We start from the raw sequence: 27,348 nt of genomic DNA on the forward strand, positions 1-27,348 counted from the left end.
TTCTGATGAGCTCATATGGTAGGTCAGGTCTGCAGTTATCCATTTTCTGAATTCTGCTGAAAACAATATAATGGACTATCAAGACAGAAGACTGGATTCCACTGAAGGATGAAGTACAGGCAAATTAATTAGGCTGTGAGGCACAGACCAAATAAATCAAACTAAAATAACACTGAGTATAATTTGAAGGGTACATGTATGCGAGGAGTTGTTTAAATCCAAGATTTTAAAGACATGTTCTCTCTTTGCAAATTCAGTTTATAATTATGCAGTAATCACTGTGTTGACATTTAATGCTTAATCCCTATAGATATTCAGGATATTGTTTCCTGCTTAACTTTACATGGTAGAAATGGTTGGTCTTAGTCTAAGAAAGAACAAAAGATGCTTTCAGCTTGTACTGAAATAAAGAATGGTCTTACTGTAATAAATGATTACAAACACTGCACCCATCCCTGACCTCTGCAACTAAAGCCATCCATCATACTTGTAACCCAGTTTTCCAGCCAAACTTCTGTCATCCTCCAGCTTTAAGGTCAAAGGGGCAAGATGTGGAAGTGCTGTCCTCTACTGGCCAACAGAGACATTGCATGGCACAATAGCAAGAACACATGAGGATGACCACTGGATAGTGGAGCAGAGCAAATCAAAGCGCATGTTCATGGAGACTGGCAAACCAATATGGTTTATATCATAAACAAAATGGTAAAATGGTGCTTGTAAACATATTTTTATACAAATCTTTAGGTAGTGAGCGTATTTCTCTGAATTTGGGATTAACACCCTGAACCCCCTGGCTACAGTCTGGATTTATTCTCAATTCAGTCATCTTTATTTCAATAACTGTGCTCTGCACAATCCTAAAAAGTAACAGAAAATACAACCACATCACACACACTCAACCCCACACAGGTGATTCAGCACAACAAAACTCCCATCCCAGTTATCTATTATCAGTCATTCGACACAAGAAACGTGGAGTAAATACTCAAGGGAAAATTTAAGAAAAGTACAGAACACAATTTTATCCTACTATGTAGATACTTAGATATATAGCTACTTACAATAATTGTAAGAGGACACAGGTTTGTGTCCCATCTCCAGCCGTAGTACCCTTGATCAAGGTTCTTAAATCGAGGGATGCCTGTATTACTAAACTTTTACTAATTGTGATCTAGTGGTAAAAATGACATTGTATTTACAGACAAATCAGGTTAAGCATCGACTTTCAGTCCCAGTTGTGTTCATCAGTTGAGGAACCAGCACATACATTTCTATTCACATATCTACATGTGCTTCTCCATGAGAAAATCTCATTGACTCCACTTGCCTCTCTTCTGTGTGGATTACTGTCAGTCAGAGAGCAGAGGAAGATGAGATTAGGATTACAGGGAGGATGATAGCGGTCAGGATTTATCATCACGGCAGACAGCAGCAGCGAAGCTTGTCCAGCTTTTAATTACAGCTTATCTTCCTCTTCCTGGCTTGGTAAAAGATGGAGGGATGGGGAAGGATGAGTAGATGTACAGAAAAAAAATAGCAATGTATTAGTCTTAGAAACTCAATTTAACACATGGATAGCTGTCACAATTTCATTTCATTTCAATTTCATTGATTTTTAACATCCTTCACACATTTTTTTTTTTTTTTTTTTACACCTCCAAAGTTCATATCCTGACCTACTAAATATACATAACCACAGACTCACTGTCAGAAAGTCATTCATCTGACACAGCTGAAGCACCATCAGATTACAGGGCATTAGTTCTCACACAGAATTCACCTGGCTTCTGTGTTGAGAGATTTACGCACTGCTTTGCTGTTTAATCCCACCTCATCTAGTTGATCCCTTAGCCACCCACGAACCCTCATACCAAGGGTTTCAGGTACCGCAGAGCAGCACGTGAACTGCGAGTGAGGAAGCTGAATTGTGTCCAAAACCTCACACCACAGGAAGGCGTCTAATCCAAAAGATTTTATGCACAACGTGCTGGGTTAAAGCATTAGCTAAGCGATTCGCTGAAGGACACCTCTGTGTTTCAGATGAACAGAACTCACTGAGGTTTAGTGGTTAAGACTTTTTCCTTGTAAACAAAATCTGTATGTAAACTCCACCTACTGCTGTCATTCTCTTGAGAAAAGTACTTTCCCTGAATTGCTCCAGTAGAAATTACCCAGATGTATAAATGGGTAAATAACTGCAAGTAGCTTAGTATGAAACCTCACACTGTAAATCTCTTTTGAGAACTGTATCAGGTAAGTAAAAAAAATTGTAATTATTTTATGTTCAGCATCAGTTTTGTCTTTCATGTTTACCAGAGTTTAGGCCCGATGATGCACATGCTGAATTCTGTTACATGGGTACATTGTACCTGAGGCCATGCTGAGGAAGCCCTATGGCACCTGTTGCAATGAGAGCAATATTTAGAGGAAGAAGAAATGCACTTGCAGCTTGTGTTATGAACATCCGACCTATGATGTTCAAAGATACAAACGTTTCCAAGTGTGCATGTTTGTTCGCGTACTAATAATAAATTAATTCCATTTTCTTTACTAGTCTATTTTCTAGAATTGTCTGTAGTGGAGGCAAAAACGTCCTGCAGTTCCAATTTCCACCATTAGGGGCAACAAAACGCACTCAGAAAAGCTACACTAGAGGGAGGAGTTTCCAGGTAGAGCTCTGTTTACACGACAAATTTTTACAGCATATTTAAAAAATATATTATTGCTATATCCAAGTGCTACTGAGCAAATAATCAGATGTACACTTTTACTATAACCCTGGTTTTACTACAAACTTTAGTCAACCAGATGATGAAAAAGTATTTATATAATGCAGTGCTGGCCAGGTTTGTCAGTTTACCATGAGGCACATGGTAGGTGTTTAATGAAACACTTCACTATACATTGTTCAATAAATAACGTTACAGTGCAGCTTACTCTGCTTTCTCTAGCCCACTCTGGTAATTGGTGGAGTAACACAAAGCTCAGTACTGAATGTGAAGTTGTGGATGTGACAACTGTTTTTTTTTGTTTGTTTCCCAGCGAGTTAAAAGCAAACTTGAAAGTTAGTAAAATACACTGGTATCTCCTCCACTGTGTATCCTGTCACACACCCAATGTCTCCAGTAGCCTACTGTACAGAGATACAGACTGCATTGCATGAGCTGTTAATGAAAATGCAATAAATGTGTTTCTATCTACTTTTAGATCATTTTAACTTTATGTGACTTTTTAACAGATCCTAACCCATGCATACATTGAGGGAGAAAGGCGAATTATTAAGATTTTATTGGATTATGATGTATGGGGGTGCGGTGGTGCAGTGGGTTAGACCACAGTCCTGCTCTCCGGTGGGTCTGGGGTTCGAGTTCCGCTGGTGGTGCCTTGCGATGGACTGGCGTCCCGTCCTGGGTGTGTCCCCTCCCCCTCCGGCCTTATGCCCTGTGTTGCCGGGTTGGCTGCGGTTCCCCGCGACCCTAGATGGGACAAGCGGTTTCAGACAGTGTTTGTGTGTGTAATTATGACGTAGTGGGTAAATTTACAAACAATTCCACGTTAAGAACAAACTTCTGGTCCACATTGCTTTCGTAAGTTGAGGTACAAGTGTAATGGGTGTTTTACCTCATTAGTATTTTGCAGTCATATACAAATACTCAATTTAATTTGCTATGTACTGTTTGTGTTTTGTCAAAGGACAGCCAATGCCTTTAGCCAAGCTTTCCCATTGGTGGAGACAATGTCGACAATGGTGTGAATGCTGCCCCCTACAGGCAGTATAACAGAACAGCCAGGAAAAGCAGAATCCACAGGTGCCCAGTTGAAATGACTGGTTGGGAGGTAAACTTACTGTAGATTTGTTGAAGTAATCCGATTTTAAATCATAGCTTTCAGCCACTGGACGTTCAGGCAACTGAGCGAGTAATTACTGTCACTTTAATAACTACACTGCTCTTTTGTTAGAGCATCATCTTGAATTCCTGTGATCCTTGTACCATTCAGGCTGATGATAACCCCATGGAAAATCTGGTGACTGAAAAGAGGGCGAGTTCTTATTTGACAGACCTGCATTTGGTCCTGTGGTACTCTGAGAAGCAGTTCAGGCAAACATCACTCCACTTAAAAATACGGGGTTTGGAACTGCAAAAACCCACTGCTGCTTATACCTTTGATGGAACGGCTTATATGTCATAGTAAACCTCTAACCTCTGGGGTGTTTCAATGCTGCAACAGCCCCAAGGTGCTGCTGTACACAGAGAAAGGAGCCTGCTGCGTGACGGCCCCTTCCTGCAGTTCCACACGACGCACCCCAGGCGTTTGGGCCGTGTGTGCAGTACCTGGGATGACCCAGCAGAGCAAGCACCGTGACTACAATGGTCTGTGCAGAGTTGCATGCCCACTGCAGGAGGGGGTGCCTTTACAGAGCACCTAGGAGACAGATGTGGACAGAATAGGCAAATTACTCTGCTGGGTAAAGGGCTTAAACACACATTTCATCTTCAGTAGCTAGGAAGCAAAATCCCTTTCACATGTCCTTGTCTTTTCAAACTGTCACAATTTGCTGAAACCTCAAAAACAAGCCCAAATGTGGGTTTCTGTTGGTCAACATGGAGAGCTGGAAAAAAAAAAAAAAAAAAAAAATGCATCTTTGTAAGGCCTAATGATGTACACTGCATGCATACAGCCTTTGTTACTTTGACTTTATTATGTTTGTTTTTCTGTGCTCTTATCAAGGCTGTACTATAATTAGACTGAGCTAGGAATTACAGCACTTCTGTGTCTGATAGGTTTGACACATCATAGGTTTGGAAGCTAAGCCTCTGTGGACACAGCATCTGGACCACAACACAAACATCTGTCTGTCCTTGCTGGGTCACAGTGCTTATATACAGCAGGACTGACGTGCACCTTGTGCAGAGGTTTTTTTTTTTTTTCCCCCCCAGAACCGCTTGTCCCATACGGGGTCACGGGGAACCGGAGCCTACCCGGCAACTCAGGGCGTAAGGTATATGGACAAATTCCTCCGATTTACAGACCGCACACTTCTAGAACAAGATGGGGGTGGCTAAAACCAGTAAAATATTTTCATGTTCAATAAGGCAAGAATTGCAAAATATATTGCTTTCTAAACTGCCTATGATTTTTACTGCGTGTGTGGGGGCAATGCGCCCGTGGACTGGCATTCTGTGCATAGATGTACCCTGATTAGCCTTGTGTCCTATGCTTCTGGGATAGGCTCCAGACCACAGAAAGCAGTTAACAGCGAGTGAGAGTGCAGCAAGCATGCAGACAAATCAAAGAACATTTGCATGAGCAGGATATACATTTAACACTCGCACTGTTAGACAATTTTCTATTTTTAATGTTCCCATTTAAAATTGGACAGAGCATTATAACTGTTTACAAAGCAAGTATAAAACATCAATAACTAATGTTTTACACCTTCTAATCAACTTCATTTCTAGTCATCACAAGTTCTGCACTTCCTGGGATTTATGGTCTGTGCACCTCTTTACCTGAATTTATACCGCTTGTTTTTCAGTAAAACAAGCACAATTTACACACTACTGATGTGACATTACAAAATTTAAAACAAGCGCATTTGGCTAAAGTTTCACTCAAATCAGTCTGTGATAGTCAACATGATTTTGAGTTCCTCTGGTCTTTACTGCAGCCAAAATAAGACTAGCCCAAGATGTACAGGAACATGGGGACAGACTTGCAGTTGTAGCTTTGTAGGTGTGCATGTACTGCTGAATTCTGCATTTAATACTCACTCTTTATCCAGACCCACACATTTATTTCCCTTGGCCGGCCAGAAACACCATGCGTGTTCAAAAATTGAATAAAACTATATGAAATTAAAACTGGTGATTATTAGTTTTGTGTGTTCAGATAGAAAGGTTGATGTCATGTAGCCTTATGCAAACCAGGTGAAAGAAACCACAAGTATGAAATAAAACATACATTCAACTGCTCAAATTTGACAAGAAAACGACAGGAGGCGTTCAATCCTCCCTCAGTCTGTGGAGTTTGCATGTTCTCCCTGTGTCTACGTAGGTTTCCACTGGGTGCTCTGGTTTCCTCCCACACTCCCAAGAAATACAGTTCAGGGGAATCGGTGACACTAAACTGCCCTTTCTTTGTGTCTGTGTCCTGTTCATGGTGTACCTACCCCATGCCCCCACTGATTCTGGGACAGGTTTCAGTTCAACACAACAGAAGGTTTAACAGATGTCAATACTTGGGGGGGGAAAAAAAAAAAAAAAAAAAAAGACTGTAAAGGAAAGGTTAGCCAACAAAATGATGTACTGCAGTGCATCACCCGGGATTTTTTGGTGGGGCAAGTGATGGATGAGTCACTTAGCCATTTGTGTTTATCGCACTGGCAGGTCTGATCAACGAGCCTTTTTCCACGAAGCGCCCCTTTCTTTCCCATTCTTTTCCCCTCGGAATTTATCGGTTGCCGCGATGAATTCATATCCTTCTAATCCACTGCTCATCTAGGTTGCCGCGCGGCCAACAAGTTCTCGAGATCCTATTGGCCGTCGGAGACAGTTGCTCCACCCCCCCGGCTCTCCTGGATAAAAACCCAGGTGGGGCGTAGACCGCGGTCGCCAGTATGAGGGCAAGGGCGAGGGCGAGCAGGAGGAGGGCGATGGAGGTAGTGAGTCCGGTGGACACATGATCGCAGTGTGAAGCACAAAGCTGCGATGTAGCATTAAATTACACACATTCCTTCCGTATGTAGCTAATGATGACGAAGAGCAAATAGCCTGCGGAGCCCGTAAACGCGAGCAGCAGTTTTCAGAAAACTCAGCTGATAAAAGACCGCGCGGAGACGTTCGTTCTCACCCGCTTGCTGCTGTCCGAGCAAACTGCCACCGAGCAAAGCCCCGCTTTCCATGTCGCCTCGCCTGCGTCCGTCCGTCCGTCCGAACGGGCCACGCAATCGAGGAGTTCGTGCGGTGTTGGCAGACGGCTGCTGGCGTCAGGGAACGCAACCCAAAGAGCAGGAAATCGCACTGACGCGGCAAAGGCCACGAGTCCCCGGGACACATGACCGGGATGAGCCATCAACTTGCGAACTCCCGAACGCTGCTTTGTTAGCAGCTTTATCTTATTAACATAAACCCATTAGAGGCGTTTGCTTATCAGTAACACGCTAACATAAACTCGTAAACAAGTTAACCCATTATAACTTATTCGCATTCGTAACTCTTTCCGAGGAGCTCATTAACTCGTTTCCTCTGTGGCGTTCTGCTAGGCTAGTGACCGTTACGCGCTATAAACATATCAGAGTTTAACTCGTTTGTTTCCTACAGTAAAAACCTGTACAACTTGGTGATTTTCTTCGAATGACCATCTTAGACTGAAACCAATGCATGACACGAAGTGCTTTGAGTTTGAGCTGCTGCCTTCAGACTCAAAAAGGCCGCAGGTTTCGAATCCCTCTGTCTTACCTAAAAATTGCGTCAGTTAAATTATGCAGCTGTATAAGTGGGAAAAAGAATTGTAAGTATCTTAACATCGTAATTCGCTTTGGACTTGGTGTCAGCTAAACGAATAAATGTAAACTTATAAAATGAATAAACCAATAAAATGATTCCTCAGGGAATCATCATGGGCACACAGCTACCAGCAGTCGAGGACACCTACAGCACACGGTGCCTCAGAAAGACGATGCGCATCATGAAAGATCACAGTCACCCTGGCCTGCACGGGCATTTTTCTCTGCCATCTTCAAAGCGGCTCGGGTCTATTCGAACCCGCACTGCTAGGTACAGGAACAGCTTTTACCCCAGTGCTGTAAGAGTATACAACACTAACCAATGTGCCGCTTTTAGTAGCTAGAGTTGGACTGCTCCTTCCAAGCACATTGGTAAATTACACTGTCACTTAAGCATTCTCATTCTCTCATTCTGAGTTCTCAGGCTGTCAACTGCTATTATTGTTATTACTGTTACCATTATTTATTGCTATTGCTGTTGCACTGCTCACTGTCATTGTCATTGTTTTGTTTGTGCAGTATTTCTATTGTCTCTGTCCTTGTCCATGGTCTGTGGAGAAGCATTCAGGAAAAATTTCATGATACTTGTACATGGTACTTGTACCTATGACAATAAATTTGAACTTAAATGTTCGCCATGTTATTCTGTCCGCAACTTGAACACAATCAGCAGCGATCCTCTCAGTGGCGCGTTCAGGTACCGCGTTATCACAGCCCTATCGCTAGGTGGCGCCACATGCAAAAAAGACGCTTCTCAAACTGGCATAGAAGTCCATAGTAAAATAAGATTAGTGCATTTAAAATTAATCTCTTTGGGATTTTTTGCAAGGTTTGTTGAGCCTTACTGTAGACGGACTTTGAGATAAAAACAGTTTATTTTTCCAGTAAATGAAAGTCTTTTTTTCTTTCTTTCTTTCTTTCTCATCTGTTTTACATTGTGCAGTATTAATTCTTGTGTCCGCCCATTATCACGGTCTATCCACGTGGTGGAAGGACGTGTTACTCTGGTCAAGTTGTCCAACTAAAGCGCACACGTGTAGAGAAGGAAGCAGAGGTATAACCCCTTCTCTCTTTCTCTATTTATCGTGCTCCCTCTCTCCTGCTCTCCTGTCTCCTGCCACTCAGTCACAATCTCCCTCTCCACCATCTCTTTGAGCTTGGAGGCTTTAATGAAAAAGCAGATAGGGGAAGTTCTCGGCATTCTGGAAACAATAATATTGACTGTGGATGAGGGAATGAGGGAGCACGGCGAGGGGATGGGGTGCAGAGGAAGGTGGGGGTGGGTGTCTGTGGAGATAAGACGGTATTCTCTGTGCGCAAAATGAGTTCATTAGCCGAGCACTGGCAGTGAGGAACAGGCTAGCTCCGATAAAGGCAGCTGTGGTTGGGGGGAAAAGGGTTTCATTTCCTGTCTTCAGAGCGCTGACATATCAGAGAAGGATCTACAGGAGGCACGGGGCAGCATGGAGGATCAGTGGCAGAGAGGGGAGGAGATGAGGGAAATGCCAGGGCGCCAAGGAGTAATAGAGAATGAGAGAAAATTAAAAGGAGGCTTGGAAATCGTGAGAGCAGGAGTGGAGTGGAGGGCATCGTTTCAAACAGCTTCCACTAGTGCGAAAAAATAAATAAATAATAATAAAAAAATAAACATGATTGCAAACTTATAGCTTCAATACATTCCTATGGTTTTAGTGCCATTACTGTAGCGCCCAGAAGAAGCAACTAAGCTTCGCCTATAACTACTCTCACAATATTGCTTTTGCCTCAGTGTCCCGAACAGCAGGCGATGGATGTATGAAATCGGTCTCCTCCCACCGTATTAATGAATTATTACTGAATCTGTTAAAAGCTTTCAGACTGTTTTGGGATTGCAAACTGCAGGATGGAAATAGGCAAAGCGTGATGAAAGGGAAGAAATTTGGAAATTTCCATGTGCTTAATGGAAACCAGGATTTAACAGACAGAAATGGTTAAAGAAGGAAAAAGGGGAGGAGGTACAAGAGTTTCACTGAGAAGAGAAAGAAATGATTAGAGAGGAGATGATGACAGGCAGCAGAGAGGTGCCCGCAGGGAGGGATGCAATGTGGTGTTTAATATAGATCTCTCACGATAAATGGGACAGAAGAACAGGAAGTGGCCATCTCTCAGGAGAGCAGTCTTATAGAAAAACATCCCAATAAGACACAGTGGTTGGGGGGGCTGGGTGCGATGAGACCCGCTAAACACAAACAGACCACATTTGTTTCAACATCAGACTGAGACATAAGTGAAGTTTGGATGTGTGCAAGGTGCGTATCGCTTGTAAGCATCATCTTTAACGATTTGCCTCTACTTAGGAGCATGTTCAGATTTTTCATTTGGTCACTGATGCAGTCAATTCAGATCCCGTAGCACTAATGTTGGTGATTAAAATGCCCTACAAGACTGAACGTCTGTTCCCAAGAACACAGCTTTCAGGGTTTGTAACGCAGTTTTGGTTTAATTAACCCTGATGGCAGTGGCAAATTCTGTCTCTGCTGATAAATGATGTTTGCATGCAGAGTGGTTCATGACCATTCTTTGCAGGCAGCGAGAGTGAGGGACGCACTGAAACTCAACGCGATGTGTATCTGTGCGCTGTTGCGTAAGCATGGGACGGGGTCCAGGCGATGGAGTGTTTACTCTGGGCTGCTGTTCAAACACAGTCGCTGATAAAAACATTTTTGATGACAACATCCAAGTCATCATAGCACAGGAATTGATGGACCCAGCAGTTGCACCGCCCCAAACGTCCGCCTTCACACGCTGTTTTTTTAAATAGGGTTTGGTCAAAGTAGAAGAATTACTAAAAGCACAGCGCAGACAGCTTTCAGAGGAGACACTCCCAAATGGACAAATGTTGGTGACATTTTGATAACTTTATCACATTTGAAAACATGGATTTTTCCTGAAACACAAACACACTGTGGGAAACTTCTTGTCCTGAGCAGGGTCACAGTGAGCTGGAGTCTAGCGCAACAACACAGGGTGCGGAGCTGGGAGGGGCGGGGAGACAGCCGGGATGGGACACCAGTCCGTCGCAGGAACTCGAACCCCAGACCCACCTGGCCAAGCCCGTTGCACCACCGCACCCCCAGTTTTCTGAAGCAATTCTTGGTTTTTCTCAAAGTGTTAGAGATATTTCACAACCCAGAATCCACAAGGCCTTTAAATTGTCTCTTTATTTTCATATCAAAATAAAAAGCCTATTCCAGTCATTCCTAACCTTTTTCGTTGCTTTTTAAATTGCCAGCAAGCCCCTTGCTATTCTATGCTTTATAGAATAGTACACGGAATAGTTTGTAGTGGTGCCGTGAGTAGCGCTGTTGTCTTACGGCACCTGGGTGGCGCGAAAGGATGTGCTGTAGGTTCGATCCATGCATAGTCCTTATGGAATTGGCATGTTCACATAGGTTTCCTCCTCCAGTACAAAGACTTGTGTTTCAAGTGAATTCGTCACTCTGAATTGCCCATAGTGTGTGTGCGAGAGAGAAGTGATCGACTGTGGTGCACTATAGCGTTTCTGCCATTGTAAGTCACCTTGGGTGAAAAGGTGTCAGTTAATACTACAATGGTATTCATATTAAGTTGCTTTGGAGAAAAGCATGTAGCCAATGCAAATTTTATCCTTAAACTGATCATTGTTGTAGTTGAAATTCTTAAAGAAAAATTTCAGCATTTTTCCTTTAATCAACATCACTGTAAAGATTATAATAAACTTGTTTTTGTGGACAATTTTTGTAGCAGTGGAAACAAGGTATATATTAAATTCTGGCTACTGTGGTAGTCGTACATTTCCATCTTGTAAATACAGTATATTTAAGGTAAAAAAAAACAAAAAATAAAACAGTTTTGAGGGTCTCTGGGCCATAATAGACCTGAAACTATTCTGTACATGTGACTGTACAGGAGTTTTATCTGGGACCTTAGATGAATGCTTCTAACTTGTCAGGATTTTGGCACTGAATTGTGACAATCTGAGTTAAAACTCCCTCCTTAGGGTCTTGCGTACATTGGTGTGGCCTTGGACTCTGCAAAGAATTTTAGTTTATTATGTCTTGGGGGGGCGCAGTGGGTTTGGCCTATGCCTGTTCTCTGGTGGGTCTGGGGTTCAAGTCCTGCTTGGGGTCCCTTGCAACAGACTGGCGTTCCATCCTGGGTGGGTCCCCTCGGGTCCCCTCCCCCTCCAGCCTTGCGGCCTGTGTTGCCGGGTTAGGCTCTGGTTCACCGCAACCCCATTCGGGACAAGCAGTGTGTGTGTGTATTTCTTTTGTTATGTACTTAAATCAACTCTACATCCTTAAGGTTAACTGCATTATTGTTTTCAATTTGATCATTAATTGAGTCTCACACCATTATTTAAAATCTTATAAAAATTGATTATTTTATCTTTGTGGATGCTATGAAATTCAAGAATATAGGGTTTTATGAGCCTTCACTAAGGGGGATTCATGTTTTTTAGCACTGTGAGTCACAAGAGGTGGCTATTCACCCACTGACACATGTCTCTGATGAACATATTACTGAGTTTGATGTTGATGAACAGCTTACTTTTGCAAGACTTACCTGTTATCTAGAAGTTGAGCTTCTTTCATTACCTGTATGCTATTTTTGTGGGTGTTGAGCATCCAGCTATCCAGTGTGTGTTGCTTCATCTTTCTAATGAGCTCTAAATCTGCTCATGTGCCAACATGTCTCCATCATATGACTTTTCAGTTAAGTCAAAATTATTCCACTCATTGGGACATTTTTTCCATTTTAATTGCTGGTTTAGCAGCCTTTCTGCTACTGTAACACCTCTAAGTGAAAGGATTAAGTATATTCTTTGATGTAATCTTGCCTTATACTTCACTGAAACCCAGTGATTATTAAACAGTGTCTATGCTGTCTATCCACTGATAAGAATAAGAGGAGGAGAATAAATGTAAAGGAATATTTAGTAACAGTACTTACTAATACTTAGAGAATACCTGCTCCTCGCGCGCACATTTCACCAGGACACCCAACCATCCCAGCTACTGTTTTTGCTTGTACACACTGGAAAACTCAGAGAAGCAAATTCAGTACATATCCTTATATTTTTATTTGTCTGTTCCTTTATATATATATCTTTCTTCTATACATGTGTACTCTTCAATACAATCTTTTATAGACTTACATTGATCATATACTTGGAATGTACAAGAGAGGAAATTACTTTTCATTTTACAGGATATTAGACAACATCTGGTTGGGTCTCACTAAGTAGGGACTTCAGAGCACAGTTTACACATGCATGCAGATATGTAATGATGCAGTGGACTATATAGACTTTTTAATCACCTGGACTCTGTTTCTGTATACAGAAAATGCACAGTCACGCAAACTGAAGGGGCTGAAGTACATACACCATTCACTCAAAAAAAGGCCGGGTAGTCAGGTGGAATAGACAGGCACAAGAGTAATATGGCACGCACCACATGGAACACACACTGAGCATAAACGTACACGTACTGTTACTTTCCATTCAAAATACAAAACACCTTTTTGGTAGTCAGTTAAGCGTGGTGCTCATATTCAGACAAGCACTTCAGGGATCCGATAGCTTCAGCTTACTAGTCAAGAGTGACAGAATGTGATCATCATTTGGACCCATTCACGTGGTTCTAAACCAGGAGTATGTTGCAGTAGTAATTATAGTGAAATGCACATTGAAATTCCTGTTGAATTCATTTCCTAAATGAGATGATGAAAATGATTTTGGAATATACAATATTAAATAAAATACAACCTGAATCATATTTAAAAATAAATACCTGTTATATTCGAACAGATGAGACTCATGCAATATAATCTGATGCATGGATCTGATACCAGATTGTTTTACACAAGGAAACTTTCCTCACCTTAAACGTGCTTGGCTTTTTCTGCAAAGCACATCGACAGGCACAGACATAAAGACATATATGTTTGTGCGCATAAACATAACATTCTGGAACTCTGTGGTTCACCTGTAACCCTTCAACTATACCATGTCAACCCTAAAGGGAGACTCGAGAGCAATTTTTTTACGTTTACCTCTGAACCCCTCAACTGCAGTCCACACCCCCTGTCCATCTGCTGGAACTAACGCCCCTCATAAAAGTTAATCACATGAGCCGTCTTCCAAAAGTGATTGATTGTAGGTACATGGAGAAAATTGGATACTGTAGTCAGTATGCACTTTAATGTGAAATGGAAATTTTACCTGCATCTGCATTTGATAATATATTAACGTCAGTGATGCCCTGATCATATACTATTGTAGATAAAGAGGAGTCATTTCCTGCTAAAAGAAATGGCTGGTAGCTAAATAAAAAAATGAAAAAAATTAACTTACTGTAATCATGTATGATATATTAATTGTATACACATAATTATGTGCATATACACTTAATATACACATATGCACTTACACACATACATATGCATGTACATATTTGTATATACGTATATATGGATATGACATCTTTAAGAACATACTGTACTGTCAAATCCGAAATCCACTTCAGAAATTAATCCCGAAGAATTTGAAATCTCTTAATGAGGGAAAATGTTTCTGCAGATTTAGAACCGTTGTGGCTCAGACCCTGCTTTGAAGCAGTAGATAGTTAAAGGCAAAACATGTCTCAACACAGAAAGTTTGTAGGCATCTTTAGGGTGCAGGAATGCCGAGAGGGGCAGCAGCGGGGAAGGTGGGGATTGGGACATGCCCTTGCTGCACGTCTTCCACATGTCCAGTAGAGGGCTTAGACAGGTTAGACAGCGTTAACCACGATGTCCCTGTGCGGCCCACCTGCTCCCCCAGCCTCTGGAGTGATGCTCTTCAAAAGCCGCTAAACATGGAGCAAAAAAACAACAGGGGTGAGTGACTTTACTTGGCGTGTCATGTCTAGATCGGGAGCTAACGAAAAGCAATTTAAAACGCGCAGAGCTGCTCTCCACACAAAACGGCAGTCTCGCTTTGCACCTCACGCTGTGTCATCTGTCTACAGAGGCCTTCAAAGACTGGGCAAACAGTCCTGGTGGAGTACCCTGAAGCCCTGCTGACAGATGCTTTCAGCAGCGCTAAGAGCAGACCAAGTGTCATCTGGGTAGAGACACAAGGTCGGAGAGCAGGCATGTACACAGTGTGTTTACATCTGCTGTTTGTTCTTGGGGTTTCTGAAAGCCACAGCCTACGAAAACATGCTGGAGTATTTCTGTACCCTCTGAAGAGCAAGTAGGGCTGTGCAGGTTGATCTTGCTACACTTTGAGAGGCCATGTCCCACCTGTTTGAAGGTGCCTGGTGTGGTGAGCAGGTGGTACAGCATGTAGGAGGGCACACAGATGAAGGAGGAGACCCCAATACAGTAGCCCAGCACGGTGGTCCAGGTAGGGTAGAGATAGTTGAAAAGCCTTACTTCAGGAGGGAAGGCCAAGAAGCTGGCAATGATGAACTATGGGGGGTTGGAGACAGAACATGAAAGCCTTGCTAAGTTAATCAAATTTCTACTCGGTACTCCCATCTCTTGACGGCGCATTGTTTTAAAACCCGTCTGTAATTTATCACCTCTTCTGTATCACTGGAGCCGTGCCATACAAAACTGACATTCTGAAACAAGGGAACAATGCTACTCTTTCATACAAGGAGGAAATTATTCATGGAAAGTTGTTTACAATCAGAGTTCTCATTTCGGGGGCCTTACAAACGTAGCAAGCCCGCTTCCTTAAACCTTGTGCCTCTTGCTGTCGCTTACCAGTAGGAAGCAGGGGCAAATGGCCATCCAACACACCTTCCAGAACCAGCTTGGAGAGAAGCCCAGCATCATGTGGACATCTCTGCAGAACTTGGATGTACCTGCATACACATACAGACTAGGTTCAGCAAGCTGTTGCCTTGCAAGCCTCAGACTCATTGCGCTGGGGTATAATGTAATTCGGAGAGTATTCTATTGGCCACGTAGTTTAAAGGCTCTGTGATTACCGTAGAACCAAGAGACAGCAATAACCTCCAGGAAGACCACGGTGATAACAGCAGGGCCAGTGGCATATTCTTCAAACAATTTCACCACAAAGGCACCTCCCTGGTGGTAGAAAGGGCAAAAAAACTTTCAGGGAAGCTGTGAGTACCACTGAAAGTGCTGTAGCTGTAAAGCTCATTCATCATATCTGTTTCATTAACTGGTTTGGTGACCTTGTTTGCCACCTCTATTATGCCCAAACTCTCACTTGAAGGGTCTCCAAGCCCCCCCAGCACACGTACATACACTGAGAAAACGGGAAAATTACACACAAGCTCATACTATACAGCAAATCAGCGTTTCTCACTTTTCAAATTAATTCAAAGTCATGTATTATTATTATTATTGTTGTTGTGCTGCTTAACTGATGCTTCCATCCAAAGCAAGAGACCATTTTAAACAGGTGGGTATTTTACCAGAGCAACTTGGGGTAAGTGCCTGATGACAGCACTTGAAAGCCATTTTCTTTCAAATTCACACTTTCACCAGTTCATATGGCTGGACATTATATCGACTCAATTCACACCAAGTGCCATAGCTCAAGCGTGGCAGAGCCCTCCTGTAGGATCTGACCCCGTGACCTTTTCAGATTAACAGAGCAGTTCCAAAGCTGCTGTGCCACCTGTTGTCCCTGTGCCAAAGTAACAGAGTGAGGCTGGCGGAGGTGCTTACGTATGTGAGGGTGGAGAGAGCCCCCAGGTAGCAGACACAGATGAGGCCCAGGACGAACCATTCCCTCCGTTTCGCCAGCACCTGCGGGAACTCGTCCAGCACCGCCGTGATCACGCCCTCTAAGCCGGCAAACTGTGCAACATCCAGAGAAGAGGCAGGGAGAGGTGGGAGAAAGGGTCTTTTTACTCAGGGGCAAACAGACACTGGTCATTTATTCTCATGCAGGTCTGAGAACACACAAGGGACTGATAAAAATGCTGCTCTCGCTTGCAGTCGAGTTGGACAATAACTCAGAAACGGAGACATCGCTGCTGCCAGATAAGGAGTGTCCCTCCAGCTGCCGACCCTGGAGGCAGACGAAGCGCTAATAAAGAGCCGGTAATGAAACCATACCAGCAGTTGTAATTGTAAAGGACGGCGATGGACACATATTGCGGCACATGTTGACAAATCCACACAGCAGAACTGATACTCCGAATGCACTCAGTGTACTTAACAAAAGTGTCAATAAAGGCACGTTTCACACAGCCAGTAAGTGCAAAGAGTCCTTTGGCAATATGGGGAACAGTGAGGGGGGGAGACAGAGCCTGAAGGAGGGGGCAAAATGAAAAACAATTTACAAGGCAAATAGATCATCACAGGAGTACCAGGGACTGACAGCAGGACAAATATAGGACCCCCATGGGTCTCCAGGATGCAACTGGGAGCATAGCAGGTTTGGGGACAGCGGGAGTAGGCAAGGGGTAGGGAAACAGGAGGCGGCACTGACTGTGCTGTCCAGTCCCAACATTATGATCATGAGGAAGAAGATGATGGCAAAGAAGGTAGCGGCAGGCATGTTGGCAATGGCCTCAGCGTAGATGATGAAGAGCAGACTAGGGCCTGTAGAGCGAGAGGGAGATTTGTGAATTACAAAAAAGCTTTTCAGACAGTCAGAAAGCATCAAGGGACTTTACAAGTCCCATTACCAATCCAGTATTGCAACATGGACCTTTTACATTCTAAAACTCAACTTACATATCGGTTTGGAAGCAACCATACGCAGCTGCACGCAATCCTGGCTCTCCTATGACTCTTTCAGTGATTGTTGCTCAGGCAATAGTTTGTCACATGAGGTGTTCCTGTACGCTGGCGTTTCCCTCACCTGCATCCTTCGCTACATGCTCCACACCGAGGTTGCGCATCTCTGCCATGTAACCCAGCACTGTGAAGATCACAAACCCGGATAGGAAACTGGTAAGACAGTTAATGGAGCTGGTTACCAAGGCGTCCCTAAGAGAAAGAGAGAGAGATGCAATCATTCAGTTATGAGCTGTAAAACCTGAATTTAACACTGGATTTTTAAGTGTTTCCAAAATTCGAGAAATGGCAATTGGATTTAGAACCCCAGCGGAGTAAGCGAATCCAGTAGTAGTGACTAGAGTCAGCAGGGGGTCGGCGTCCTCCTTCTCGCTCACTTGTAGCAGTTGTTGTGGAATGGGTTGTAGCTAGCAAAGGCCAGGAGCACACCAAAGCCGGGCCCCAGGGAGAAGAAGATCTGTGCAGCTGCGTCTATCCAGATCTGAGAAACAGAATGTGGAATGGGGGTGGGAGATGTGGGTTAAAATGATTAAAGGGTAGCAAAGTGCTGGTAGTGGTGAAAGCAAACAGCACAAAATTCAGAGACATTTGACACTGTGTGTTCCATAGTAACAATGCAGGTTAAACGAAAGAAGGCAACAAGTTTCTGCAGCTTCACGACAATGCCTATGCTGTTCACCGTGGTGGTGAGCAGCTTCGTCCAGTCCGGCTTCAGATAGTACACCACACCCCTCCAGGCACCAGGTAGCGTAGCGCCTCGAACCAGCAACACCAGCAGCACCACGTAGGGAAGGGTGGCGGTGACCCATACCACCTGCGAGACATGGGCAGACAGGGAGCCGGTTTTACCGCTGTGCCAGAACGTCTTTCACCTCCTCCAGACACCGCTGCTCCTTCCAGATCCGGCTCCTTCTCCGAGGCCCACCTTTCCTGAGGTTTTGACTCCCTTCCAGATGCTGAAGTAGACCACAGTGAAGATGAAGAGCAGACACAGGGCCAGCTGCCAGCTCACTGGTCCCAGCTGGTGCAGCCCCGGGGACAGGTGGACCTGCAGCACCTGCCTCCTAGATGAGACGGACAGAGACATGACACAGATGAGAAGGGCGAATAGTAAGGGTACGGGTCAACTTCGTTTAAGATGCGTAAGGGAGTTTGGCAGAGAGATGGGCATGTTAAAGCCAAGGAAGTGGTGGCTACAGAGAGGCAGAAGGCTTTGAGCAGAAAACTGAGATTGTCTAACCTTTGATAAATCCCACGTCATGTATCATAACAGTAAGACTGTTAGATAAAGTAAGTGAGACAGAGATAGTGCGCAGAAGAAGGATATGGGTTACAGGTTCAGAATACACAGCAGATTCAGACACGGAGAGCGAAAACCTTTGATTTACAATGAAAACAGGAAATACCACCATCAGACACGTCCAGTCCGATAAATTGGGAAAGGATGACTCTTCAAAAACTAGAGATGTCTTTTTTTAGTACAGCTGATAAGCAAAAATGTCTTGCACTCAAAACAGCAGGAAGGTTGTTCATGTTTGGTGGAACAAAAAACACACTGACCTTGCCTTCTTTTTCTGAAGCGGTGAGACTGAGCCCCACAATTAGATGGTCTCTGAGTGTTACCCCCTTCCAGGTATTTTCTGTTTCTTTATTTACACATTTTTTAGCAGATGTTTTCCTCTCACATGCCTTTCAGTCTTGCCCATTTCCACACACCCAGATGCTGTGTTAAAGCAATTCAGCTTAAGTACCCTTCTAAATTTTAATGCTGGGATTTGAACTTTCAACCTTATGATAAGCAAGCCACCATAGGAATTCCCTGTCCTCTCAGCTCCCGGCCCCTTTCGGCTTGCCCTGCTTACCCACGCCTCCCTCTCTCCTGCCCCTGCCTCTCCTCTCTCACTTACATGCACTTACGTATAGAACTCCTCGGCAGGCGAGATCGAGGCGTTGTTCCAGGACACGTTGCGATCGGTGAAGCTGTATCGGGTGCAGCTGGCTGTGTTCCACGCGTTAGTGCACGTGCTCCAGGGAAGGGTGGCATTGAAGGAGGAGAGCAGGTAGTAGAGTGCCCAGGCCATGATGGTGTTGTAGTAGAAGGCGATGTACAGGGCAATGATGCAGATGGCAAAGCCTATTCCTGCGAGGTACAGGAGGGTGGGGGTGCGTCACTGTCCTACTGTACGGCTACTCCACACGGGGTCAGCGTCAAGCTCCGTTTCAAGTTCGCTCAAGTACATGAAGACAGCATGACATTTGCGATCACTGGGACTGACACACACGCAAGTATCTGCCCAGTTGGCATTTTAAGCAGTAAATGTGACAATTTCCATAACAAAGGGAATAAATCTAAGCAACAACTGGACAGAGATCTGCTGGCATTCAAGGGGGATTTACTGTAGGGACTTGGAGTTCACACTGTCAGCCAACAAAGCTCCGTACGGATATAGGTGTGAGACACGGAACTCGCAGCGGAACAACATAGAGGGGCCCAGCTTTTACCCTTGAGGCTCGGGCAGATCTGCCATACCCTTGAATATGGGGCAAATTTGCCTCCAGATGGAGATGCAGCCACTGCGATGGAACTGCCCCAGAGCCAACTCCATGTAGAACAGAGGGACCCCTCCAAACACTGCCATCAGCAGGTAGGGCAGGAGAAATGCACCTGCAGAATGAAGTGGTGGTGGTGGTGGTGTTGGGGGTGAGAAGGGGCAGGTTTAAAAAAGGAAAGGAAAATGCCTGGTTTCAGTCACTCCCAGAAACACAGTTGAGAGACTTGGACACCTTAAAAAGTTATTTTGGTTTATCTTGCGGAATTAAGACATTTATAACCCTAATTTAACCTACAGGAATTCCCAGGCCTGAAGCTAAGGGAGGGAGTACAGAGCTGAGTTCCAGTCCAGATAGGCCCCTTTGCTTCTGATTTGGTCTGTCTTTGTGCTTTCGACATGACAGTAAAGATAGCGGTTGACTGAGGAGCTGAGACAAGCGATTAGGCAATGAGAAAGAAATTGAAACTGCACTCATAAATCCCACAATAAGCAGAGTGCATTCTGTGCCCCTCCCGCTCTCTTCATACTGTGCAAAAGGAAATTGCAAATATTTTATTATTGCTAACGTAATGTAATAAAGCACACAAACCTGTTTGCAAAAGGTATGGGGACCACATGGGGATTTGAGCCATGAGAAAACGTAGAAACAGCAGGCACTCAGACCAGTTGGTTCAGGGATCAACGATGTGATTCTACAGCGGCCTGGCTGTACGTCCATGTACCGCACCTGTATGACTGTGACTTTACTTGCTGCTGGTGGGTGTGAAAATAATTTCTGGCTCTGGTTTACCACTTAATTGTTTTGTGTACCTGGGGACACATTTTCATGTACAGTATGCTTTACGTTGACTTGTATACTTAGTTTTAGAATTACACTCCCTTAACAACCTGACTTTTTACCCCCAGGGCCTGTTATATTCTGTTCTGCTCTATTTTTTTTTTTTAAATTTTTTCTCGTATTGTGCTTCTTTCTTCTTTGTAAATGTTGTCTGAAAAAATCTTTTTTTTTTTTTTTTTTTTAAAACAAATTTTTGTAAAAATTTCCTACATCAATTTACATTTGATTTCTTGAATCATCAACGGATTCACCCGCGCCACCTCACCTCCTCCGTTCTGGTAGCAGATGTAGGGGAATCGCCACACGTTTCCCAGGTCCACGGCATAGCCCACCACCGAGAGCAGGAAGTCTATCTTTTTGCTCCAGGTCTCACGGGGGTGCTCTAAACTTGTCTGCTGGACCACAAGAGTCCTGGGAGGCCCTCCAATGCCAGCTCCAGTCTCCCCAGGGCTCTGCGGGGAGGTGGCAGGGTAACCGTTTGAAACCTGCCCCGATTGCGGGCCGGGCTTCTGACCCTTTTCCGCCAAGCCGTCCGCCACGAGCCTTCCGTTCTCCTGCGTTTCTTCTCGGCTCCGGTCCTCTCCCTCGCGCTCTGTCATCATTGGCTGTTTCATCTCCATAGCGAAGGTGGTTCGTTATGCCTGTGACGCTGGCAATGGTGGTGGAAAGCTGCCGACTACCAAGGCGCCCATCAGGGGGGATGGGAAGGATGTGGAGAGGGTGTGGGTAGGCGATGGACACCTGGATGGCTAATTCTTTTAAGGCCGAGATGGAAAATTTTCTGCAGGTCGGAGGTTGCGAAGAGAGGCTGCAGGAACAGCTGGCTCCGCCTCTCACGCCGACGTGGTTCAATCGGCCCTCTACCCACGCAAACTACAGACACAGAACACACACAGTTATGCCTTTGCTGTCACGACACTGCACACGTGTGACATGTTCTCATGTCACTGTTGTTTTGACAGCCACCGACAAACACGAATTTTCAGTCTTGCTCCCCATGCACAGCTGCGCAAGTCCAGCGGAGAATCATGGAGTTAAAAGCATGAACACACTTGCTTGGAACTGAATTGGCCTCGGTGACACACTGCCAGAGGACTCAGCTGGAACAGACTTAATCCTTATAATTTTCTTTTCTTTTTACACTGACAGTGTTGCCTCTTGGGCCGCTACCGCGATTGAGATATTCGATTTCTTTTCACCTCTGGAAAAGTAAATATGACCTGAGTAAATTATATGTGCAAAAACTTCCTTTTCCTGAAAGTTGCCTGGGGAAAACAGAAAAAACTAACAAACAAAACAAGCCAAGGCAAGATGTGGAAATTGACATAACAAGATGAAGCATGGCATGTTTGGAGCAGAGGAACAAATGCGTGGCACACGTTCGCTCTGTTGTCCACTACAGAAAAGGCCAGGGAGCAGAAATCTACTGAAAACCTAAATAATTCAATATGTCTGCCTTTTTTCTGGACGACCGAACTCACAGGTGGCTGATATGGCAAATTAGAGTGTGAAAAAAGACCTTTGCACTAAATAGCAAAGAGAAACAACCTTCTGCTGTTCGTAGGAAGCAAGCATGACCCTGAGCTTTTCACGTGAAAAACAGGGCTGTTTTCTCATTTAATTCTGACTTTGGTGGCGGAGTGGCTCAGCCGAGTGTCAGCGCAATCTTACGCAATATGAAGAATGAGCTCTTTGGTGGGACAGTTGGTTGACAAGTCAGAACTCCCTGGACTCAAAGCCAAGTGAGGCTGGACAGAAAGCATTAAAATGTTGAAGCAATGAGCCTCAGTTGGGATCCGGCAAGATTCATATGGAAACAATCTGCATGAGACAGAGAGAGAGAAATTAAACACAAAGGGGGTGTGTAGGAAAAGGGGCAATATGAATGGTGACAAGAGTCTGAAAAGGAGAGGGACGTTAACATTTTACCCATCACGCAGCAAAAATATGCAAGCCAGAGGAGTGGATAATGTTGAAAACTGTGAAAATGAAAGGGGGGAGGTGGGCACAATAGAAAGAGGGTTAAAGAGTCATAAGAGAGATGGGAACTGTGAAGAATATGAAGGCATGTTCCTTCAGACACTAAGAAAGAAGAATGACTGATGCTACAATTCTCATACATTGCTACAGCAAGTAGTTAGTGGTTTTTCAACTCACAGCCAGTGGCATTTACTGTAAAGTATTGAGTCATTTCAGTTTCTTTATGTTACAACTGAAATATTTACAATCTGGGTGGTGTTACTAAAAAAAATAAAATACATAAATAAGATGAAATATTCTTAATTTTTTGTAGAACACTTGCCTTCATTTCTAACGTTAAGTTTTTTACAGTAAGCAGGCTATCATGATTTTTACTACATTAAACCTCAGCAAAGACTGATTACAAGATTAGGTGGCAGATGATATTGCAGCTGCACCTCAGACATAAATGTCTTTTTCATATGTGGTACAGAAAATTTTCCAAAATTTGATCTTCTTCAGCAATGAAAATGAAATAAACACACACACAGGACATGTAACTTGTGATATTGCATACTTCCGTGTGATGGACTCTCAACACTTACATTTGTGGCTTTCTTGACTCCATAGATATAAAACACACATCTTTACTGAAGATCAATTAATGTGTTTTTCAATTAAATGTTTGAAGTAATTATTTGGAAATTAGGTCATTCTATTTCCCATTAGACTCGGTGTCCTGCTTTACCTGGACAAGCGCCGTCAAAAATGGGACCTTTTTTTTTTTTATTTAAATAAACACAAAAAAGAAAATTTTACTCTTTAGATGCTTTATGACTATCACATAATGTTTTGTAATTATGTGTCAATCTTTTTAAATTATACTACTCAAACAAACTAACTTTCCTTGTTTGATACACTCTTAAACAGCCTTATACCCAAATGGCTATTATGTATCTGATTAAAAAATAAGTATTAGGAACTGTTAAAAAAAACAGTATTCACTTTCCGAAGTATCAACTGCTGTTTTTGTTTAAGAATCTAATTAGTTATAAGGTGATTCTTGGACAATAATGAACCCCTAATCTTTAACATGGAATGCATATTGCTCTGCAAAAACACATACTTTCGATGAGGATTTTGTGGGGGAAAAGGCTGTTAAATCGACTGTAATGCCATTATTCTCTTTCAGTATAACTGTTTTGAAAGGCACAGTATCACCACAGCTTATGTTGCAATGCGAGAGCTGAAACACCTGGCTTGTCACAAACTTCATAAATAATGAAGGATGCATGAGAGAAACAAAAAACTGATGAGGAGCAGTTTGCAATGAATGCGGTCTGATATCATGCTGTGGTCGGTAAAGAACCCTACGCACTTTGCACCCGAGTGGCTGACAGATGCACAGAAGACCCAGAACAACAGTGACGGGGACGAGAGAGACAACAAGCCGTAGTTTAAGATCACTAACTGCAGGTTAAAAATACAGTGATATAAGAGGTACTGCTTCTGTGACTCGATTTCAACAAGATGTCAAAAAACCTAAAACAAAAACTTAGAGCGTGAATTAATATGCACATTTACATGCTGCAAGTGTAAGTCCAAATCAGTTCTGTAAACTTCCAAAAAGTGAAATCATCCAAATATTTTTTCATGTTAAAAGCTTTCAGTGGGGTGTAACATCTCGCCCTGTGTATCGTGAATGTTCAGTAAAAGGAAGGATTCATGGGAGACTTTGAAAAACCATTTTAATCAACAGGATTTGTACCTGTTAAGATAAAACTGCCATGTTAAAAACATAATGGCGCTCCATCTCCAGGGCCAGCAAACAGAAACTCCCATGTGGCTCATGTCCACACCGTTTCCCATGTATCGCCACATTTTAAAGAATGAGGAGACTCCACCGGATCATGGCTGGAAACCCAGACAGACCCACTTGAGATTTCGGAGTCGTCCGTTGATGCATCATAATCAGTTCAAGGGATTAGCAGCCCACTGTCATTAGAGCGTGCAGGTGAAGAAGCAGCGCTTATGGAAGACAGATTACAGCGCTGCTCTAGATTACAGATGAAGCCTCCTCAGTATGTCTACTCTCTGCTCTCAAAAAAGAGAAAACTCCTCCATGAGGCCAACAGGTTGGTCTTCTTCACCTTTGTCAACATTTACTGTAATGGGCCTCTCCGGAGTTTGGCTACGGCGAGATACAGAAGTGCCAATTGACCTGCCGGCGTACGGCGGCGGGTTCATGATCGGTGCAGAGAAAGGAAGGAGAAGGGTTGATGCAGCTCTAGCGCAGGGGCACACAGCATGAGGTGATACAGCAAAAGGAAAAAGTGACAAGCTACACCATCTCCTTTCAGTTCCATGAAAATTCTCCAAAGGACTCTCCGCAACTCCCAACTCTTCTCTGTTAGCAGCTATTAACGCATATCGTGGAGTCAGCGGTTCACATTTTGACAGCGCCTTGTGCGATGAGCACTCAAAGTGTACAAGTCTGCCTCCACAGCCCCTCCAGAGAGCGTACGGTCAAATGGCGCAAAATGAACCCAGGACAAGGATCTCTGTAGCTCTTAGCACCTGTCCCAACGCGACTGCCAACTCAACCAACAAAGTGCACAAGTAACCCTCCAATAAGTACGTACAACTAGTATGTCTCATATCTCTGTCCAAAACACACAGGCAGGACAAGCGTGCACAGACTTGCATACACAAGCGGAGACACATACGTGCGCGCGCACACGCGGACACACACACACGCACACACACGCACACACACACACACAAGCTGATCAGAGGGAGGTCCTACCGTGTTGTCAGCAGCTCAGTGTAGTCAAGGGGTCTTTCTCAGGGTGGTACTTACCAGGGTCCCTCTGAGCTGGAAACTCAAACGCTCTGACACTCCCCCCAGCCCTGCCACAGTTTAATACACTCTCTCTCTCTTTCACACACATTCACATATCCCCCGTCTACGTCACTTTCACTCTCTTGTGCTCGCTCACTTCCTCTCTTTGCCTTTAAACCCAGGTGAGCGATTGAGGCTCCGTCTCCCAGGCACCAAGGAGGTGTCCCTAAATTTCTGTCCTTCTCCCAGGCCCCAAGGAGGTGTCCACAAATTTCTCTTCTTCTTAAGGCACCCAGGAGGTATCTCCAAGGTTGTCCTCCTCTCCCAAGTGCCCAGGAGTTGTTCCTGAGTTTTGGGGAGGCAGGAGTTTCAGACAAAAAAACACACACGCACAAACGATGGTTTGGTTAATCCAAAGTAACACACGACATCCTGTAAATACTTTGTACCAGTGTGCAATATGTAAGAAACATATAAGTCTACAGTGGAAGTTTAGCACTCCATCTCCGAAGCAATTACACCAGCACTGCTATCATTACTAGGATTTTATCGCTTAGCCTCAGCTTTGGAGTATTTAACAATTGTATGGCTCATTGGTTATTTTCGCTGGGGTAACTCAGGTTAAGTTGTTTTACCCAAAGATACAAGAGCAAGGCACTTTCTGAAACTTAAATCAACATCGTTCAGGTTATATGTCCCTGCTCGTAATCACTCTGCTGCCAGGATAATTCTGGGAACTCCAAAAACCTTGACACTCCTGTGTACTTGCACCCAGTGAAAAAAACTCAGGGGAACCCCAAAACTCTGCATTCATGAGGACAGAAAGAGATCATACCCAAGGGATTCCCTGACTCTGCTGCTATCCCCCACCTTCGGTGCACAGCTTACTCTGATGGGCCAATCAACGCTCTCAACTCCATCTTCTCGAAGGCTCCAAGCACCCTGATGCAGAGGTTGGCTAATGTTGCCCAGAATAGAAACGGCTCGACCACATCCTTAGCACAGCTGCCTGGTTGCTGTGTCGAAGTGGGTTCTGAGAACAAAGTTGACAAATGCGTATCCCTGGAAAACAAAAACTGCACGGACCTTTATTGCACACGGTCTGTTCGTCTTGCCACACCAATTCGGTCAGCACCGTCTGAGCACAAACAGATGTATATTTCTATAAATTACACATGCATCAAGGATTAAGGAATAAGTGAAGTGTTGAATTCACCGGTTATGCAGAGCTTATATATACTTTCATAACTTACTGAAGAAGTTAGTTCTGCTTACTAAAAACATCACCACCGAAGTTACCGGAGTGCAGTTATAGCGATGGGTCTACTAACTTGAAGACGTTAGAAATACCAAAACAGCAGGCAGCATGAACAACTGATGGCATTTATAACCACCGCAATAAGCTTCATTTTCCCCACACATGTTTACACACATGTTTTGCATTTGCATTAATTCGTTTAGCAGACGCTCTTCTCAAATCAACGTACGATGGCTATTATGTAGTATATACCTCACAACTTTATCCCAGGTGACTTACGGTGCTAGATACACTGCTATAAACTTGCTATAAATATTCATGCATCTATGCAGCAGAGCAATATAACATACTCACTCAACTCACTCTCACACACACACACACACACACACACACACATACTGAGCAGTCTGAAAACACCAGAGCATCCACAGAAAACTCACACCAATACGGAGAGAACACGGAGGCTCTGCACAGAATGAGCAACATCTGAACGTGCTGTGAGCCACCAGCGTTACTCGGTGTGTCAGCGTGCCACGTCTTCTGAAAAAAATGCCGCATTTGATTTCAAGTGTTAAAAGTAAATGCTAAGAAAACAAA

The 27,348-nt window shown here is 43.9% G+C and overlaps 1 protein-coding gene and 1 long non-coding RNA gene across 5 annotated transcripts; both read right to left on the reverse strand.

The window, feature by feature from the left end:
- Positions 1–3,443: 3,443 nt before the first annotated feature.
- On the reverse strand, positions 3,444–7,000 carry LOC108932071 (uncharacterized). Its single transcript, XR_001965968.2, has 3 exons — positions 6,856–7,000; positions 4,207–4,428; positions 3,444–3,479 (listed from the first exon to the last, which is right to left on the reverse strand). It is a non-coding gene; the product is annotated as an uncharacterized LOC108932071 (long non-coding RNA).
- Positions 7,001–13,974: 6,974 nt separating this feature from the next.
- On the reverse strand, positions 13,975–25,583 carry slc6a4a (solute carrier family 6 member 4a). Of its 4 annotated transcripts, XM_018748245.2 has the most exons (15): positions 25,458–25,534; positions 22,364–22,513; positions 20,958–21,565; positions 19,833–19,967; positions 19,220–19,442; positions 18,228–18,366; positions 17,982–18,116; positions 17,680–17,783; positions 17,367–17,494; positions 16,992–17,104; positions 16,223–16,354; positions 15,514–15,613; positions 15,287–15,387; positions 14,819–14,986; positions 13,975–14,382 (listed from the first exon to the last, which is right to left on the reverse strand). In XM_018748245.2, the coding sequence occupies exons 3-15, from the start codon at positions 21,310–21,312 to the stop codon at positions 14,305–14,307; spliced, it is 1,911 nt and encodes a 636-aa protein (XP_018603761.1). In that variant the 5' UTR covers positions 21,313–21,565; positions 22,364–22,513; positions 25,458–25,534; the 3' UTR covers positions 13,975–14,304. The 4 variants fall into 4 exon arrangements, with proteins under 4 accessions (XP_018603761.1, XP_018603757.1, XP_018603758.1 ...); XM_018748241.2 differs by lacking the exon at positions 22,364–22,513 and having other exon boundaries at positions 25,512–25,583; XM_018748242.2 differs by lacking the exon at positions 22,364–22,513.
- Between the last annotated feature and the right edge of the window lie 1,765 nt (positions 25,584–27,348).

Source organism: Scleropages formosus, chromosome 10 (assembly GCF_900964775.1).
Source record: "Scleropages formosus chromosome 10, fSclFor1.1, whole genome shotgun sequence".
In the NCBI taxonomy this organism is placed as follows: Eukaryota; Metazoa; Chordata; class Actinopteri; order Osteoglossiformes; family Osteoglossidae; genus Scleropages; species Scleropages formosus.

Excerpts from the sequence above, each read along its gene's own strand:
- slc6a4a (XM_018748241.2), bottom strand. The coding sequence starts at position 21,312 with ATGGAGATGAAACAGCCAATGATGACAGAGCGCGAGGGAGAGGACCGG. Across the intron at positions 19,443-19,832 it reads AATTTGCCCCATATTCAAGG|GAATAGGCTTTGCCATCTGC; the intron begins GTATGGCAGATC and ends TGTACCTCGCAG. Across the intron at positions 18,367-19,219 it reads CCTGCCGAGGAGTTCTATAC|GAGGCAGGTGCTGCAGGTCC; the intron begins GTAAGTGCATGT and ends CGTCTCATCTAG.